This window comes from Castor canadensis, chromosome 7 (genome assembly GCF_047511655.1).
Source record: "Castor canadensis chromosome 7, mCasCan1.hap1v2, whole genome shotgun sequence".
Taxonomy (NCBI): domain Eukaryota; kingdom Metazoa; phylum Chordata; class Mammalia; order Rodentia; family Castoridae; genus Castor; species Castor canadensis.
Window position 1 is genome coordinate 41,392,548 of NC_133392.1, and position 17,291 is coordinate 41,409,838.

General features: G+C 37.1%; 1 protein-coding gene across 2 annotated transcripts in view; it reads left to right on the forward strand.

Annotated features, from left to right (window-relative positions):
• Positions 1-17,291, forward strand: part of Ankrd22 (ankyrin repeat domain 22) — a 32,344-nt gene that overhangs the window by 3,894 nt on the left and 11,159 nt on the right. For both annotated transcript variants that reach the window (XM_020170940.2, XM_020170939.2), the window contains exon 2: positions 16,970-17,161. In XM_020170940.2, coding sequence (XP_020026529.2) covers positions 16,970-17,161 — 192 coding nt within the window. The remainder of the gene's footprint in view (positions 1-16,969; positions 17,162-17,291) is intronic.

Sequence of the window (17,291 nt, forward strand, 5' to 3'; positions counted from 1 at the left end):
GGAAGACATTTAACCTCCCCAGGTCAAGATTTCTATATCTATAAAATAAAAGAGCTGGATGAGATTCAGTTCAGCATTTAACACTATGTCTTTCTGTGATACAGGAAAAGGCAAGGTAAAGACAGTGGGAAAAGTATTGCCTCCCTTACAGTCTCCCATGCTCTATCTACCTGGTTTATATATTGAATCTCTAACCAGTTTTTGTCATTCTATATGCAAAAAAGGGTACAAAGGGGCTTTCATTTCCATTGGCATTCTTTCCTTGTATATTCTAAGTAATTTTGCAAATTATAATGCTGTAATAAGTCACAATCAGAAAGGAGATGATAACTTTAATTAATGAAAACAAACCAGGAGTGAAAAATTTATAAGTATTTATGCATTATACACATTTATAAATGGATTCATTCATTCATTTAATGTTTACTGAGCACACTATATATTATAGGCATTTAATAGTTACTGGTATATAGTGGTTAAAAAAACTGGTCTTGACTTCTTGGACTAATAATGTAAGAAAAAATCTCAAATGAAAAACATAATTATAAATAGTGAAAAGAAGAATCAAGGAAGCAAGAAGACAAAGAGAGAGTATGTAAAAGGGGTGAGGAAGGCTGTATATATTTAGTTAGAGCTGACTCATAAGATTCCTCTTAGGTAGTAACATTTAAGCAGGGCTTCAAGAAGTAAGAATCTAGTCCTGGGAAGTTTGGGAACAGTGTCACAGACTAAGGGAATGTATGCATGGAGAATCTAAAGCACAAGGGACTTGGGCCTGTTGGAATAATTGGGTGGTCTGCAAAGGAAGTACTGACAAGAGCAGTGCATCTAGGCGTAAGCAACACAGAATACAAAGACTAAGAAAACTGACTAAAAGTTGATTTACTTTTTATGATCATCAAGATCCAGTCATTAAACCTAACCAATGTTGGTTTAATAGTACCCTCTGATCCTGTGTAACTGTTGTTTATCAGGAAGTCCTGGAGCTCAGGAGCTCTGAGAGTGATAGGAGCAGAAGCTAGATCACTTGGCAGAGACAAAATGCAGGTTTTGGAAGCCACCATGAGAAATTTAAAATTTATATAAACATGATGGAAAGGAATTACAGGGTTTTAAGAAGGGAAATAAGATGACCCCATTAGTGTTTAAACAAGGCAAGTTGATAGCAGTGGGAGAATAAATTGGAAAGATGTAAGAGGAGAAACAGAACTTGGATGGAAACTGTTGAAATTGTCCAAAGGGAGATCATGATAGTTGTGTTAGACTGGTGAAAGAATTTGAAATGATGTTTTAGCTGCAAAATTCCCTGTTTTAGGGGTGGGGAATAAAAGAAAGTTATTAATTAAGGTTGATACCCAGTTGATTCTGTCCTATGTTAGCCAGGAGATAGTGGTAGGCACAGAGGTACAGATGAGATTCAGAATTCTATTTGGATATGTGACATTAGAGATATGTGCGAGGCACTTGGTGGGGATGGAAGATGGATACAGGAATATAACTCTGAGGCAGAGCTGGGCAAGAAGTAATAATTTAGGAGTCTATATATATATGGTATTTAAAGCTGTGGGAAAGGATGGATTCAGACAGGGAGAGAATGCAGACAGAGTGAACAAGCATCAGGTCAGTATAAGATGTGTCTTTGCCGGAGAAGTAAAAAAATATTGCAGAATAACCTCCCTTGAGCATTCTTGGAGCTTGTAACACTCAATAAGCATAGACAACTTCAGTCCAATAGTGTTTCTGAGGAGGACATACCCTTCCTTATTCTAAAGATAAATACTTAGGGAGCTCCATCTTCTGCATATGAAGTTAGCTAATCAGTACCAAATGTAGTAAATGAGGAGAAACTTGAGCCTCTAAAGTCCTGTGAAAGGTCAGGACTAGACAGAATAGCTGTGGCCAGAAGTTCTGCTTCTCTCTCTAAGAGCCTAAATCAGGAAAACATACTGGCAAAAAGCTGGCCTTTGAGATCAGAAAGACTGGGGTTCAAATCCCAGCCTGACTAATGTCAAGAATAAAAGGGAAGAGAGGAAAAACCTTCCAACAAATTTGTTTACTGAGGGAGAGAAAAGTTATTTTGTTTGAGTATACATTCTGTAAAATAAAACTAAGGCTCAATTTCATACCTTTGCATATATATGCTAGTGGCAATTTTCAGCTAAATAAACTGAAGGCTTTCTTTGAATAAACTGAAGAAATTCTATTTGGTTATTAAAAGGACAATGTAGTTTATTTGAAATGAGTTAAGAAGGCAATGAGATTTATTTTCCCTTTTTTTTCTTTTTTCTTTTTGCAGTGTTAAGGATTGAACTCAGGACTGAGTAGTGGCTAGGCAAGCTTGAAACATCATTCTCCCCACCCCCATTCTCCCCATCCCTATCCTTTTTCTTTTAGCTTGTTTTTCAGATAGAGTCTTAGCTAACTTTACCCAGCTAGCCTGGAAACTTGATCCTTCTACACCTACCTCCCAAGTAGTCGAGATTACAAGAATAAGCCACCACACCTAGCTTGAGATAGAGTCTCACTGTTTTGCCCTTACTGGCCAAGAACAGTTTTCTTCTTATCTGTACTTCCCAAGTAGCTGAGGTTATAGGCCTGTACCACTACAGCCAGTGTAATCTTACGCTTTTAACCATAAGGATTCTATAGTCTGTCTAAGCAATAATCACTTCAAAAGTGTATATTGTTTACCTATATTATATAAATAATTCTTAATACATAGCTCTCCTGATCTTAAAACTATTAAGGGTAGAAATGCCTTTTTTTGGCAAACCTCTGTAAAAGGGATGAGAATTGGAAGTATCTACTATTTGGGAACCCAGAAAATACTGCAACAAGAGGATTTCCATACTTCCTAACTTGGATCCCCAAAAAGGAAATTCTAAACTTGAAGTAGACCATATTAAACTTCCACTGAAGTTTCCTCTCAAACTTCAAAGTCTTTATCAATGTCTGTAAGGCCAATGTTCCTTGTTCCCATTGCCTCTTAAATTTTCTGCCATTCTCCTTGCTCATGAAGTCACACTAATTTTCTTATTATTCCTAGAACTCACAAGTCAAGCTCCTTTGTCAAGGTCTGACACTTGAGTTCCCTTTGTCTGGAAAGTTTCTCCTCCATGAAAATTACTTGGCTCTACCCATCACTTAAGACACATCAGAGAGACCTCTGATTGAGTCTCAACTTCAAGAGATCTCAGAATGGTTTTGCAGTTCTTTCTATTTTCTTAGACTTTACTTTTATTTTTAAACATTATAAATTTTTTTCTTGTTCTTTAGAAGAATCTTGACTTAGTTTTGGGTTCTAGGTAGTATGATTTTTGTTATTCCAAATTTGGTAGTTGCTAGAGATGGAGATATAATGATAACTTTCCTGCCCAAAATGTCAGCTTAATAAACATGCATTTACCTTGTAGAAAATAAAATAGTAGATTATGTGAGGATTATTAGAACATGAAAATTAAAATATTTGTTTTATTTCCAAGGATTTTATCATGGTCATAAGACTAAGAACAAATTTCTCCCAATCAATCACCCTTGGGGAAAATTCTAATAATCAAAACTCATTTGTAACACCAAAACAATCCAACTAATCTTACTACCAATGCCCACCCCTTTCTTAGTTGATATCACTAAGATAAAAACATTAAAGAGAAGAAAATATTCTCATTAATTTGGTATATGATCAGACGACAAGAATCCTCAGAATCAAAGAACCATTTTGGCAAAGGCAATGTTTCTCTCCAATATGTCAGGTTTGAGAAGGATTCATATGGGGTTTTAGCTCTATTTTTGAATGATTTTGTGTTATTACCAGTAGTTGACCTAGAAGTCACCATGATACTATTATGGCCTAATATGAAGTTGGATGGGGTCTGTCTAGCATCCTCAAGATTTCTGTACAAATAAAAAAGAATTCCTTCCTACACAAACTATTCAAAAACAAAGAATTGGGAATAAGAGATGATTATAGGAAAAGGAGGCAAAGTCTAAGAGAAGCAGGTTTTACAGGGAAACCTTTCTTGGGAAAGATAAATGAAGATGCAGTCAAAAGACAGAAGCTTTAGAGATCCCCTTTAATGGAAGCCAACTTCTTCTGGGAAGTAGTGGTAATTTTGGGATGCAAAATCAGAACAGAAAGAAAAATCAAAGAGAAGAAAAAAAGAACGATAAGAGAAAAAAAGAAGAAAGCAAAAAGGTCTGGGGGACGAAGCTCAATGATGAAAGCACTTGCACAAGACCCTGGGCTTGATCTCTAGCACTGCAAAACAAACAAACAAATAAATGAAGAAAAAAAAAAAGGGAAAGAATTAGAAAGTCAATTTACACTTGGATGAAGAACCAGAGAGAAACAATATGCTATGTTATTTTTATTTGTCTGAAAGAAGGAATTTTCTAAGGAGTTTATAAATCTCAGTGTGTGAAAAATGAGTCATCAGAAAGAAAGGCTAACTTGTACAAATCAAATAAACCCCAAAGGTCTTCATTATTATTCCCTAAGCTTCTTTAACTTGAAGAGAGAAAAAATATCTTTCCTTTTCCAAAAAAAATTTTGTTTTTGTACAATACTTTTTATCTGGATAATTTTATATTTTCATAAATCATAAATCCAAAATTTTATGGAACATATAACTGAGGGAAACTTCTGCATGGAGAAAGCTAATAAGCAGTGGACCAATTCCTCCAAGCCTCAGGCAAAGTTCCACACGATCCTACCTTAGTTAGAGAGTTATGGAAGTTCTGCTACACACTGGAAAGTGGGGATGGTTTGGGGAAGTTTTGCTTTACAGACATTCATAATGGTGCAGGCAGTTTGGATATTTCTGTATTACTAAGATAATATCAAGTATTTTTCCAGCTGTGAAATCTGTTATACTTGGAGGAAAGCAAAGCATGATTCTGTTAAATAACATATACAGTTAATCATCAACATGATGATTGTGTCATATGCTACCCACAAATACTTTTTAAATTTTATTGCCTGAAAACAATCGAGATGAAAAGTAGTCAGAGGTGGGATTTTAGCAACAAGTTCATGGTTATTTTTAAAACCTGATATATGAGTTGGCTAATAGATAACAAAAAGTTGTTCCTGATATTCCAAGTTTCCAGAGTTTTGAATTCTCCTTAGCAAATATGAGTTTAAAAGTTACAATGATATTTTATGGCTTTATTTTCATTATGAGAATTGTTTTATTTACCTTTGTAGAGGTCCTCAACCCTCACTGTGTATCAGAACCACCCAGAGAACTTTCCAGTAGCACTAATACCTTCACTTGATTCCTATAGAAGGCAGAAGTGTTGCAGTCATGTAGCCCAAAGGAGGAGTTTGTCCCAGTGAGAGACGTGAGAGCATAGAGAAGGGCAGTGGTTTGAACACAGTTGGCCCACCAAGAAGAGCTCTGAAAACAGGAAAGTATTGTGGACACTTCACTGTCTAGGAAATGAGTATGCCAAGTGTCAGTATTGACAAGTGCATTTTAAAAGATAAAGCAAGATGGTATGATAGAAAGTCCCTTGAACTGGGAGATGGTCACTTTTAGGTTAGTGTCAGGAAAGCCTCCTCTAAGGAAGTAACATGTGGGCTGAGACCTGATTTGACCTTGCAGGAAGCCAGCCTCTGTAACATCCAAGAAATTCAAAGACTGAAGACAGATATGCATATGGAATGATCCAGAATGGCTGGAAGGCTGTGAACAAAGGGGAGTATGATAGATGAGGTTAAAGGAAAAGTCACTTTATCAGTGGGCTCAATTAATGCTTTGTGTTGGTTTTTTAGGGTGTGCAGAATGCAGCTTGTAAGGAGTGTCATCCACCAGTTAGTCCATGTGAGCTCAAGTCCAAAGTTTGTAAATAATCTTTCTTTTTAGTCTCTTCCTCACCTACTTGTTGATCTTCCCTCATGTCTTCACTGAAATATGGTTTTGGCTAGGCATCACCATACTCTCATGTGGTCACTGCTTCAGTATGGTCATATTCACTGTTGTCATTTAAAAAAATTATGGCTCAATTTCTTGATTTTTTTTGCTTGGGACCCTTTCTTTTTGTCCCCTGGGGTCATTCTAAGTGATCTTGATATCTATATCTATAAGCCATTCCTTCTCCTTTCTTGACCTCCATCTTGACACTAAATCAGGCCCCCACAACAACTACTATTGACTTCTCATCCCTGAACAAAGTTCATCTGTAAAATCCTTCATTATAAGTTAAAAAAAATTATTTCTATCAAATTGAAAAATATATTCCAATCCTCAAGCAAGATGATCAAAATAACAAATAGTATAATTAATAAGATAGCATGTACATAACAGACTACAAGTTTAGATACTTTGAATTAAGCATATACACCAAAATGAAGAGGGCTAACAACTGTTATATTAAAGAAAAGCTCTATCTTATTGCAAACACATGACCTCTGGGAAACTTAAACTGACATTTCACAGGACAGTAAATGAAAGGGACAGGTCATCACCAAGTAGAAAAATAGACATGAGCTTGAGATGGAGTCATAGCAAAATAGTACTGTAATTCAACAATTTCCCCAGAGATCTGTTTGTCTCAAAAAACAAGAATATAGAAAAATCAGTAGTACAAATTCCAGAAAAGCCTTCTGAGCCCTAATATTCTTTAGAGCTGATATAAGACTGAGTTTTAATTTTTATTCCTTTTACTCTTCTCTAATTTAAATACAAACAGTTTGTGCTCCAGGGAGAATCTTCAGAGTGGGCTGCTGCTTTGAAGTTTCAAACAGGAAATCTTATATTTAAAGAATGCCATTTTCCTAGACTAGCATTTTACCAGAGGAAACACTTCTTATTCATGCCATTCCCTTTTGGAAATGTACCCTATTCATCTCATACTCACAGCTCATACACAAAATGATCAGTGAGGACTACTGGGAAGCATACTGATTTATTCTAGCAAGAATTGTGCAGTTTGATATAAGAAAGATAAGCTGTGGTTTTTATGGGCAATTTTAATCTCAGTATGTCTCAATAGAGGTTCAGGAAATATGTTTTTTCCATAGTTGAAATACAGTTTTAAGGTTTCCCAACATCTGGGTCTTGCATGGTTCACTTTTCCTATTAGACCACATATCTTACTCTGCTGTAATCCTTTAGTTTGCATTTGTTTTTCTCTCTCTTTTTTTCAAGTCCATTCATTTCCATCTGGCTAACTTATGATGCTCATTCAGTCTGATTTCCATGACATACCAGTCTCCCCTCATATCCCTGACTAACAGGTTTCCAAATCTTTGTTCTGTGCCCCTTCACTCCAGAGGTTTATTGAAGAAAGTCACAAACCAGTACTGTAGATTCAGCCACGTTCAGCTTATTACTGTGGTTCTACCAACTGATGTTTAAACCCATTTCAGATTTTATTCTTTTCATAAAGATACTTTTCATTATGACTCTATCAAATCTTCACCATGTTCAAAAGTCTTTTTTACCCTTGTCTCAATCACATCTCATATGTCAGTAACCCATTCATCTATTTAAACATCAGTGATATTCATTTATCTAGCTATGTCTACCAATCTCTATATTCCTGATAAGTACATATTAGCATACAGCATAAAGCATAAAGATAAAGTCTTAGACTTATTGACAAAAAATTCAGTCAGTCTAAAGTTCTCTCCACCAACACCTCTGTCTTTCTTCATTGCTTTGTTCTTTGATGCAGAATTGTCCTTCTTGGTAGTAAGGATAGTTTGATCTTTGCTCTATATCCTATTATGTCTTCACTCTCTTTGAGCAATTACTGACTCTTTAATATCTGCTCCTGCCAATCTTCATTTATCAATTATTACAGCTCCTTAAGCTATAATAATTACAAGAGTCACTAACACTAATTGAAAGTTTAATATGAGTCAGATCTGAGCTGAGCACTTACCTATACACTCACATTTAATTCTTTCTATTATCTAATAAAGAAGAAATGGTTATCAAATGGAGAAGGAATCCCAGCACGAAGTGTATAAGTAAGTTATCCAAATAGCACAGCTGTTAGGTAGCAGAGTTCAGATTGGAACAAGAGTGTTTACTTCCAGAGTTTGTATTTATAACCATTTGTCACGATTTTGCCTAAAAATACACAGGACATCAATGACCTAACGATACATCTCAAACTCCTAGAAAAACAAGAACAAGCAAATCCTAAAACAAATAGAAGGAGAGAAATAATAAAAATAAGAGCTGAAATCAACGAAATAGAAACCAAAAAAACCATACAAAGAATTCATGAAACAAAAAGTTGGTTCTTTGAAAAAATAAACAAGATTGACAGACCCCTGGCAAACCTGACTAAAATGAGGAGAGAAAAAACCCAAATTAGTAGAATCAGAAATGCAAAAGGGGAGATAATAACAAACACCATGGAAGTCCAGGAAATCATCAGAGACTACTTCGAGAACCTATATTCGAATAAATTTGAAAATCTTAAAGAAATGGACAGCAGGGGGGAGAAATGAACCACGCCTTGTATGCACATATGAATAATAAAAGAAAAATGAAAAAAAAAAGAAATGGACAGATTTCTAGATACATATGAGCATCCAAAACTGAACCAAGAGGAAATTAATCACCTGAATAGATCTATAACACAAAATGAAATTGAAGCAACAATCAAGAGTCTCCCCAAAAAGAAAAGTCCAGGACCTGATGGATTCTCTGCTGAATTCTATCAGACCTTTAAAGAAGAACTGATACCAACCCTCCTTAAACTGTTCAATGAAATAGAAAGGGAAAGAAAACTGCCAAACACATTTTATGAAGCCAGTATTACTTTTATCCCAAAACCAGGCAAAGACACCTCCAAAAAGGAGAACTATAGGCCAATCTCCTTAATGAACATTGATGCAAAAATCCTCAACAAAATAATGGCACACCGAATTCAGCAACACCTCAAAAAGATTCAACATGACCAAGTAAGGCTTCATCCCAGGGATGCAGGGGTGGTTCAACATATGAAAATCAATAAATGTAATAAACCACATTAACAGAAGCAAAGACAAAAACCACTTGATCATCTCAATAGATGCAGAAAAAGCCTTTGATAAGATCCAACACCATTTCATGATAAAAGCTCTAAGAAAACTAGGAATAGAAGGAAAGTACCTCAACATTATAAAAGCTATATATGAAAAACCTACAGCCAGCATTATACTTGACGGAGAAAAACTGAAACCATTCCCTCTAAAATCGGGAGCCAGACAAGGATGCCCACTATCTCCACTCCTATTCAACATAGTACTGGAATTCCTAGCCAGAGCAATTAGGCAAGAAGAAGGAATAAAAGGAATATAAATAGGTAAAGAAACTGTCAAAATATCCCTATTTGCAGATGATATGATCCTATACCTTAAAGACCCAAAAAATTCTACTCAGAAGCTTCTAGACATCATCAATAGCTCCAGCAAGGTAGCAGGATATAAAATTAACATAGAAAAATCATTAGCATTTCTATACACTAACAATGAGCAAACTGAAAAAGAATGTATGAAAACAATTCCATTTAAAAATAGCCTCAAAAAAAATCAAATACCTAGATGTAACCTAACAAAAGATGTGTATGACCTCTATAAGGAAAACAATAAACTTCTGAAGAAAGAGATTGAGGAAGACTATAGAAAGTGGAGAGATCTCCCATGCTCATAGATTGGTAGAATCAACATAGTAAAAATGTCTATACTCCCAAAAATAATCTACACGTTTAATGCAATTCCCATCAAAATTAAAGAGATCGAAAAATCTACTGTGAAATTTATATGGAAAAACAAGAGGCCACGAATAGCCAAGGCAATACTCAGTCAAAAGAACAATGCTGGAGGTATCACAATACCTGACTTCAAACTATATTACAAAGCAATAACAATAAAAACAGCATGGTACTGGCACAAAAACAGACATGAAGACCAGTGGAACAGAATAGAGGACCCAGATATGAAGCCACACAACTATAACCAACTTGTCTTTGATAAAGGAGCTAAAAATATACAATGGAGAAATAGCAGCCTCTTCAACAAAAACTGCTGGGAAAACTGGTTAGCAGTCTGCAAAAAACTGAAACTAGATCCATGTATATCACCCTATACCAATATTAACTGAAAATGGATCAAGGATCTTAATATCAGACCACAAACTCTAAAGTCGATACAGGAAAGAGTAGGAAATACTCTGGAGTTAGTAGGTATAGGTAAGAACTTTCTCAACGAAACCCCAGCAGCACAGCAACTAAGAGATAGCATAGATAAATGGGACCTCATAAAGCTAAAAAGCTTCTGCTCATCAAAAGAAATGGTCTCTAAACTGAAGAGAACACCCACAGAGTGGGAGAAAATATTTGCCAACTATACATAAGACAAAGGACTGATAACCAGAATATATAGGGAACTTAAAAAACTAAATTCTCCCAAAACTAATGAACCAATAAAGAAATGGGCAAGTGAACTGAACAGAACTTTCTCAAAAGAAGAAATGCAAATGGCCAAAAAACACATGAAAAAATGCTCACCATCTCTAGCAATAAAGGAAATGCAAATTAAAACCACACTAAGATTCCACCTCACCCCTGTTAGAATAGCCATCATTAGCAACACCAGGAATAACAGGTGTTGGCGAGGATGTGGGGAAAACACTGTTAGTGGGAATGTAAACTAGTATAACCACTCTGGAAAAAAATTTGGAGGCTACTTAAAAAGCTAAACATTGATCTACCATTTGATCCAGCAATACCACTCTTGGGGATATACCCAAAAGACTGTGACACAGATTACTCCAGAGGCACCTGCACACCCATGTTTATTGCGGCACTATTCACAATAGTCAAGTTATGGAAACAGCCAAGATGCCCCACCACTGATGAATGGATTAAGAAAATGTGGTATCTATACACAATGGAATTTTATGCAGCCATAAAGAAGAATGAAATGTTATCATTCGCTGGTAAATGGATGGAATTGGAGAACATCATTCTGAGTGAGGTTAGCCTGGCCCAAAAGACCAAAATCGTATGTTCTCTCTCATATGTGGACATTAGATCAAGGGCAAACACAACAAGGGGATTGGACTTTGAGCACATGATAAAAGTGAGAGCACACAAGGAAGGGGTGAGGATAGGTAAGACACCTAAAAAACTAGCTAGCATTTGTTGCCCTTAATGCAGAGAAACTAAAGCAGGTACCTTAAAAGCAACTGAGGCTCATAGGAGAAGGGGACCAGGAACTATAGAAAAGGTGAGATCAAAAGGAATTAACCTAGAAGGCAACACACACGCACAGGAAATTAATGTGAGTCAACTCCCTGTATAGCTATCCTTATCTCAACCAGCAAAAACCCTTGTTCCTTCCTATTATTGCTTATACTCTCTCTTCAACAGAATTAGAGGTAAGGGCAAAATAGTTTCTGCTGGGTATTGGGGGGGGAGAGGGAGGGGGCGGAGTGGGTGGTAAGGGAGGGGGTGGGGGCAGGGGGGAGAAATGACCCAAGCCTTGTATGCACATATGAATAATAAAAGAAAAATGAAAAAAAAAAAAAAAAGAATTAACCTAGAAGGTAACACACACGCACAGGAAATTAATGTGAGTCAACTCCCTGTATAGCTATCCTTATCTCAACCAGGAACACTTGTTCCTTCCTATTATTGCCTATACTCTCTCTTCAACAAAATTAGAGATAAGGGCAAAATAGTTTATGCTGGGTATTGAGGGGGTGGGGAGGAGAGGGAGGGGGCGGAGTGGGTGGTAAGGGAGGGGGTGGGGGCAGGGGGAGAAATGACCCAAGCCTTCTATGCACATATGAATAATACAACAATTAAAAAGAAAAAGAAGCAAAAAGAAATACGCAGGACATTGACTGGACCCTATATACTATTTACTTGTAGCATTCACTGACAGCTTTCCCTGCCCAAATTTCCACAAATTCCTCTCTAATCCCAGCTTTAATTCTTCATGGACTACGTCCTGAGATCCCTGTATTCTCCTTTGTCCTTTCACTGCGTGAAAACTGTTGATTAGTAATCACATCAAATCTTTCTTTTTTCATGAAATTTTCCCTACTATTTTTTCTCTTTCTTAAGACAGAGTCTATCTTTGTAGCCCAAGCTGTCCTCAAATTCACTTTGTAGACTAGGCTGACCTCAGACTCTCTTAAACAATCCTCCTGCCTCAGCTTCTTAATTACAGGCATGTACCACCATTGCCCAACACTTCTTTTGACCTCTTGAAAGTTACTGCTAATTCTAGTTCAGCTTTGGAAAAGCATCTGGATATGTAACAAGCACCAGAAGACCAGTGCTAGGAGAGGACTGATCATATCCTGTAGCTTACTATTGGGTGCAAATCTCAAAAGCAAAATCTTATAGTTAGAAGACATTTTGAAGACTAAAATAATTAGAGGCCAAATATATGCTTTCTGCAGTAATTCTCCTGTATTTGGTCCCTGGTCCTGTCAGTAATGAGCTGTATGACTTTGGGTAATAAGATAATCTCTCTTAATTCTGTCTGAGCACATTGAGTATAATAATACCACTTAAGGTGGTTGTGAAGATTAAATTAGTTCCTTCTAGAAGTTATTCATTCATTTATTTCCTTACCAAGAGTGTATTGAATGCCTACTATGTGCCAGGCACTATGCTGAGTGCTAGGGATGCAATATTGAATCAGTACACACACAATACTGGCCCTCATGAACCTTGCAGTCTAGTTAGAGAGATGGCTATTGACAGCACAGAAAGTCAGTTTTCAGTTGCTATGACAGAACATCACAGACTGGGTAAGGTACAAAGAATAGAAATTTAATAACTGGTAGTTTTGGAGACTGGGATATCTAAGACTGAAGGGTCAGCATCTGGTAAGGATATTTTTTGCTACATCATTTCATGGCAGAAGGGTAAACAAAAAATTGTGTGCATGTGTGTGTGTGTGTGTGTGTGTGTGTGTGTGAGAGAGAGAGAGAGAGAGAGAGAGAGAGAGAGAGAGAGAGAGCCAAACTTATCCTTTTAGAAAGACCCCACTCCTGTGATAATGAACCCATTTCTGAGATAACAACCTTGATCTATTTATGAGGGTGGTGTCCTAATGACCCAAATACCTCTGATTAGGCCCTATCACTCATTACTACTCCATCAGGCATCAACTTTCTAACACATGGACTTTAGGGGACACATTCAAACCATAGCAAATACGCCTATCTTTATTTACTTGGCTTGAGGGTGTGGATAAAGGAGTGGTAAAGATATAGTAGGAAAGAAAGGAGGTGTGAGAATTAACAAGCATATGTGTCTACTTAAGGACAGCATGCTGATCCACTTGGTCACTGAGGAAGGTTTTCAGAAGGAAAGCGACATGTAGCTGCTGTGTTAAGAGGATGGCTTGAAGTATGGATAGGTGAGACAGGGAGAGGTGAGGCCAGTTATGACAGTTTTACAGTTGTTCTCATGAGAATAAGGAAGCTCTAAAGCAGAATGTCAGCAGTGAAGATAGTGAGATGGTTGGTGCTGAGAGCGTTAGAGGATAGAATTTTCCAGGTAATCTCCCAGGTGTGTTTCCTCTACATCCAAGGTGCCTCAAAGTTTCAGGAATTTCAGAGACTAAGAGAGAGAGAGATTCATAGCAGCTTCAGCCCAAATGGACATCTCCCTCCTCTTTTGCGTTTCAAGCTTGTACATCAGCACTTTTCTTTTTGTTTTAATTTAAAGTTTTAATTAATTTATTATTATTAATTAATTAGCTACTTTGTGACAGAATCTCACTACATAGCTCAGGTTGGCCTCCAACTTGCCATCCTTCTCCCTCCACCTCTGGAGTGCCTAGATTACAGGTGTGGACCACCACACCTGGCTATTTCATACTTTTTTTTGGCGACACTGGGGTATTTCACATTTCTTAATTGACATAGTACTTGTGGTACAGTGTGATATAGTTCAATACATGAATCCAAAGTGTAATGACTAAATCAGGTTAATTAGTATTTCCATCTCCTTAAATATTTGTCATTTTTTCATGTTGGGAACCTTTACACTCCTCTCTTCTAGTTACTGGTAAGATACATAATACATTGCTGTAGTATTTCTGTGCTGTAACGCATAAGAACATACTTCTAAGCCACCAGCACTTTTCTGTTGGACGTCCCTTCTGTCTGCTGTCAAAGCTTTTCTAACATTGAGCTGCCCCCTACTGGAAACAGAGTTCATAGCAGCATAGAGTCTTCACCTATTTGTGCAACTCATGGATCAAATGACTTGTGTGTCTCGACGGAGCCAGCTTGACTATTTATTTATTTGCTGAACTCAGAGCTTTGTATATGCTCAACACATTCTCTAGTACTGAGCTTTCCCCAAAACTTTACTTTTCAAACACAGTAACTGTCTGTAGGATATAGGAAGCCTAAGAAAGCCCTCAAAAACACCAAGTGACTCTCTCAGGACAACTCTACATCTTTTCCTCTTCCTCATTTTAGTTAATTCTCAGTAAAGATTTTAAGGAGTCCAAGAAGAGGTGTCTTGACCATGGAAGTTAAGGGCCAGGCAGGTAACACGATGACTAAAATAGACCAGATGTAATGTAATAGGCAGTGGTAGAGACTATGGAGAACTGTCCCATGAGAATGTAGGCCCAGTGTTATCAAAATTTTTAAAGAGAATATAGAAAGCTAGACCAATACAGCTTTAAAAGAATGTAAAATAATTTAAACATTTACAAAGAGATAATAGCTCTAAGGCCACATGTTTTACAAGCTCTTCAGGGTAGACCAGCATATTAGTCAGGGCTCTCTAGAAGAATATGACCAATAGAATGTATCATTAATTATAAAAGAGATTTATTAAATTGGCTTACATGATTAAAGGCTGAATAGTTCTACAATGATACAGCCTGGAGAACCAAAGAAACCAATAGCTCCTCAGTCAAAGAAGCTGGAAACCTCAGAATAAGGGGAACCAATGATGCAGACCTAGTCCAAGACTGAAGACCTGGAAATTCTTTGGAGAGTTTCTGGTGTAAATCCACATTCAAAGGCTGAAGGATTTGGGGTGTGATGTCATCAGGCAATGGCAGCATTCAAAAAAATGCATCTGCTAAAAAAGAGTTGAGCCCAAGCAGCCATAAAAGCTTTGCCCTTTTCATACTTTTTGTTCCACCAGGGCACCCAGCCTATTCGATGGTGTTGCCCACACTCAGGGCAGGTACTTCCCTTTCAATTTGCTGACCCACAGGCCAAATGTCCTTGAAACACCTTCACACACACACTCAGAAGTGTGCTTAACAATTTTCTAGGAATGTCTCAATCTAGTCAATTTGGCAACTAGGATTAACCATCACAAGCATACATTCCCAAATATATAATTAGTAGTCATTGCTAATTACTACTAATCATTCCATAATTAAATTTTCACTGGATAAGGTGAAAAAATTAAAAGGATAACTATGCATGGTGGTGCACACCTGTAATCCCAGATATTCAGGAGACGGAGGTAGGAGGATCACTTGACTCCCTGAATTTGAGAGCAGCCTGGGCCACATAGTGAACAGCAGCAACAAAAAAGAACATTGAAGTATTTCCACAAAGCTAAATCTCTCCATATGAAAGACTGCGCCCCACTCTCATGATTATATCTTTATATTTTGTTAAAATATCCTTGTTTTAATTTTTATATTTATGTTAAAATCTTTTGTGAAATGATTTATTGTTTATAATGCATTTGATTGGCAAAATTAATGGTTTGTGATTTCGTGTTGACTTGCTGCAAGATGCTTTGTGTGTGTATGTGTGTGTCCTATTTCCCCACTAGATGGATACATTTCACAAAAATAAGAGTGACATCTTTTATACTCTTTTGTCCCTGATACCTATGGGTGTGCTCACAATAGAGGTTTGACTTAGTCATTAAAACAAAGAATGACTTAATGAACAATAATAACTTCCACAAATTGAACACTATCTGCAGATATTATTATATATGTTTTTAGCATTGCATATAAACAAACAACTCATTTTATTGTTCTTTTTAAAAATATTCACCATAAAATCAGTCTAAAAATATTTCACATTTGCCCACTATGTGCTCAGTGCTGTGTTGAATGCTGGAGATATAGCGGTGAATAGAATGAATATAGCCTCTATCCATGCAGAGCTGAGTCAATGTCTTCCCTCTCTCGGTGCTGCCTCAACCTACTCCTGATTTATAGAAGCTTGGAACACATGACTGTACATAATTAAGAAAAGAAGTAAAGTTATGTCAGTGGTTGTTAAAGAGAAATACCAAATGCTAGGAGTCAAGGAAGACTTCTTAGGTAAAGTAGAAATTAAGTTATGACATGAAGGTTGAGCTAGGAGTCAGAGGAAGATGAGGAAAGTTTCAGGCAAAAGCAGCAGGCAGGACAGAGGTCCAGATGCAAGGTGCAGAACATGGGTTAATTATTTGAAGAACTGAAGTCCAGTAGGACTGGGACAGAGGGGAAGTTGGAAAGATGAGGCTAGAGCTTAGGTCTTGCTACTAAACTTCACAGTACTTTGCAAAGCTCTTTATAAATTGGTTTCTATAGATAGCATCTGTGTAGTCTAAAGCTTGTCTTTAGAATTTGTGGGATAAAGGGGGCCGTACAGGTCTCAATTTATCACCCAGGGCTTCCCTGAGCTCCTTCTTCCCCACATGCCTATTTTAGCTTTAGCCAAATCCTGCTTTTGTGACAGGCCCATACGTTCACCATCACAATGTGAAATTTCCTTCATGAGTCAGCTTTGTAGCATTTCATCCATTTATTCAATCATTCCTCTACTCACTATTTGTCTAGTTCCATGTGTCTAGCAATTTAAGTAATGTATGTAGCTTTCTCATGGACTTACGCTTATTCTATATTTAAGGTCAGGCATAGTTGAGACCCAAAAATTCAACAGAGATTGTGTAATGATTTTTTTCTTTTTGTGCTTTATTTGTGCCTGTATTTCAAGAACTGCTTCTGTTCTTCTCCACTCAGCCCATTTGCCAGGCGGCCTACCAGAATGACTTGGGCCAGGTATGGCGCTGGGTAAAAGAAGACAACCAATATGTCAATGTGCAAGACGGCTTCAATGGAGACACTCCCCTCATCTGTGCCTGCAGACGAGGGCACATGAGGATAGTTTCCTTTCTTTTAAAAAGAAATGCCAATGTCAACCTCAAAAACCAGGTGAGGCTGTGACACGAGTGGAGAGTGTAATTGTCTGTGATAATTCCTCTTGCCTTGAGTTACTGGAAATGGTGAATGGCATTTTCTCATTGCTTTAGCTTCTAATATCAAGAGTCCTAATTTGCCTTAC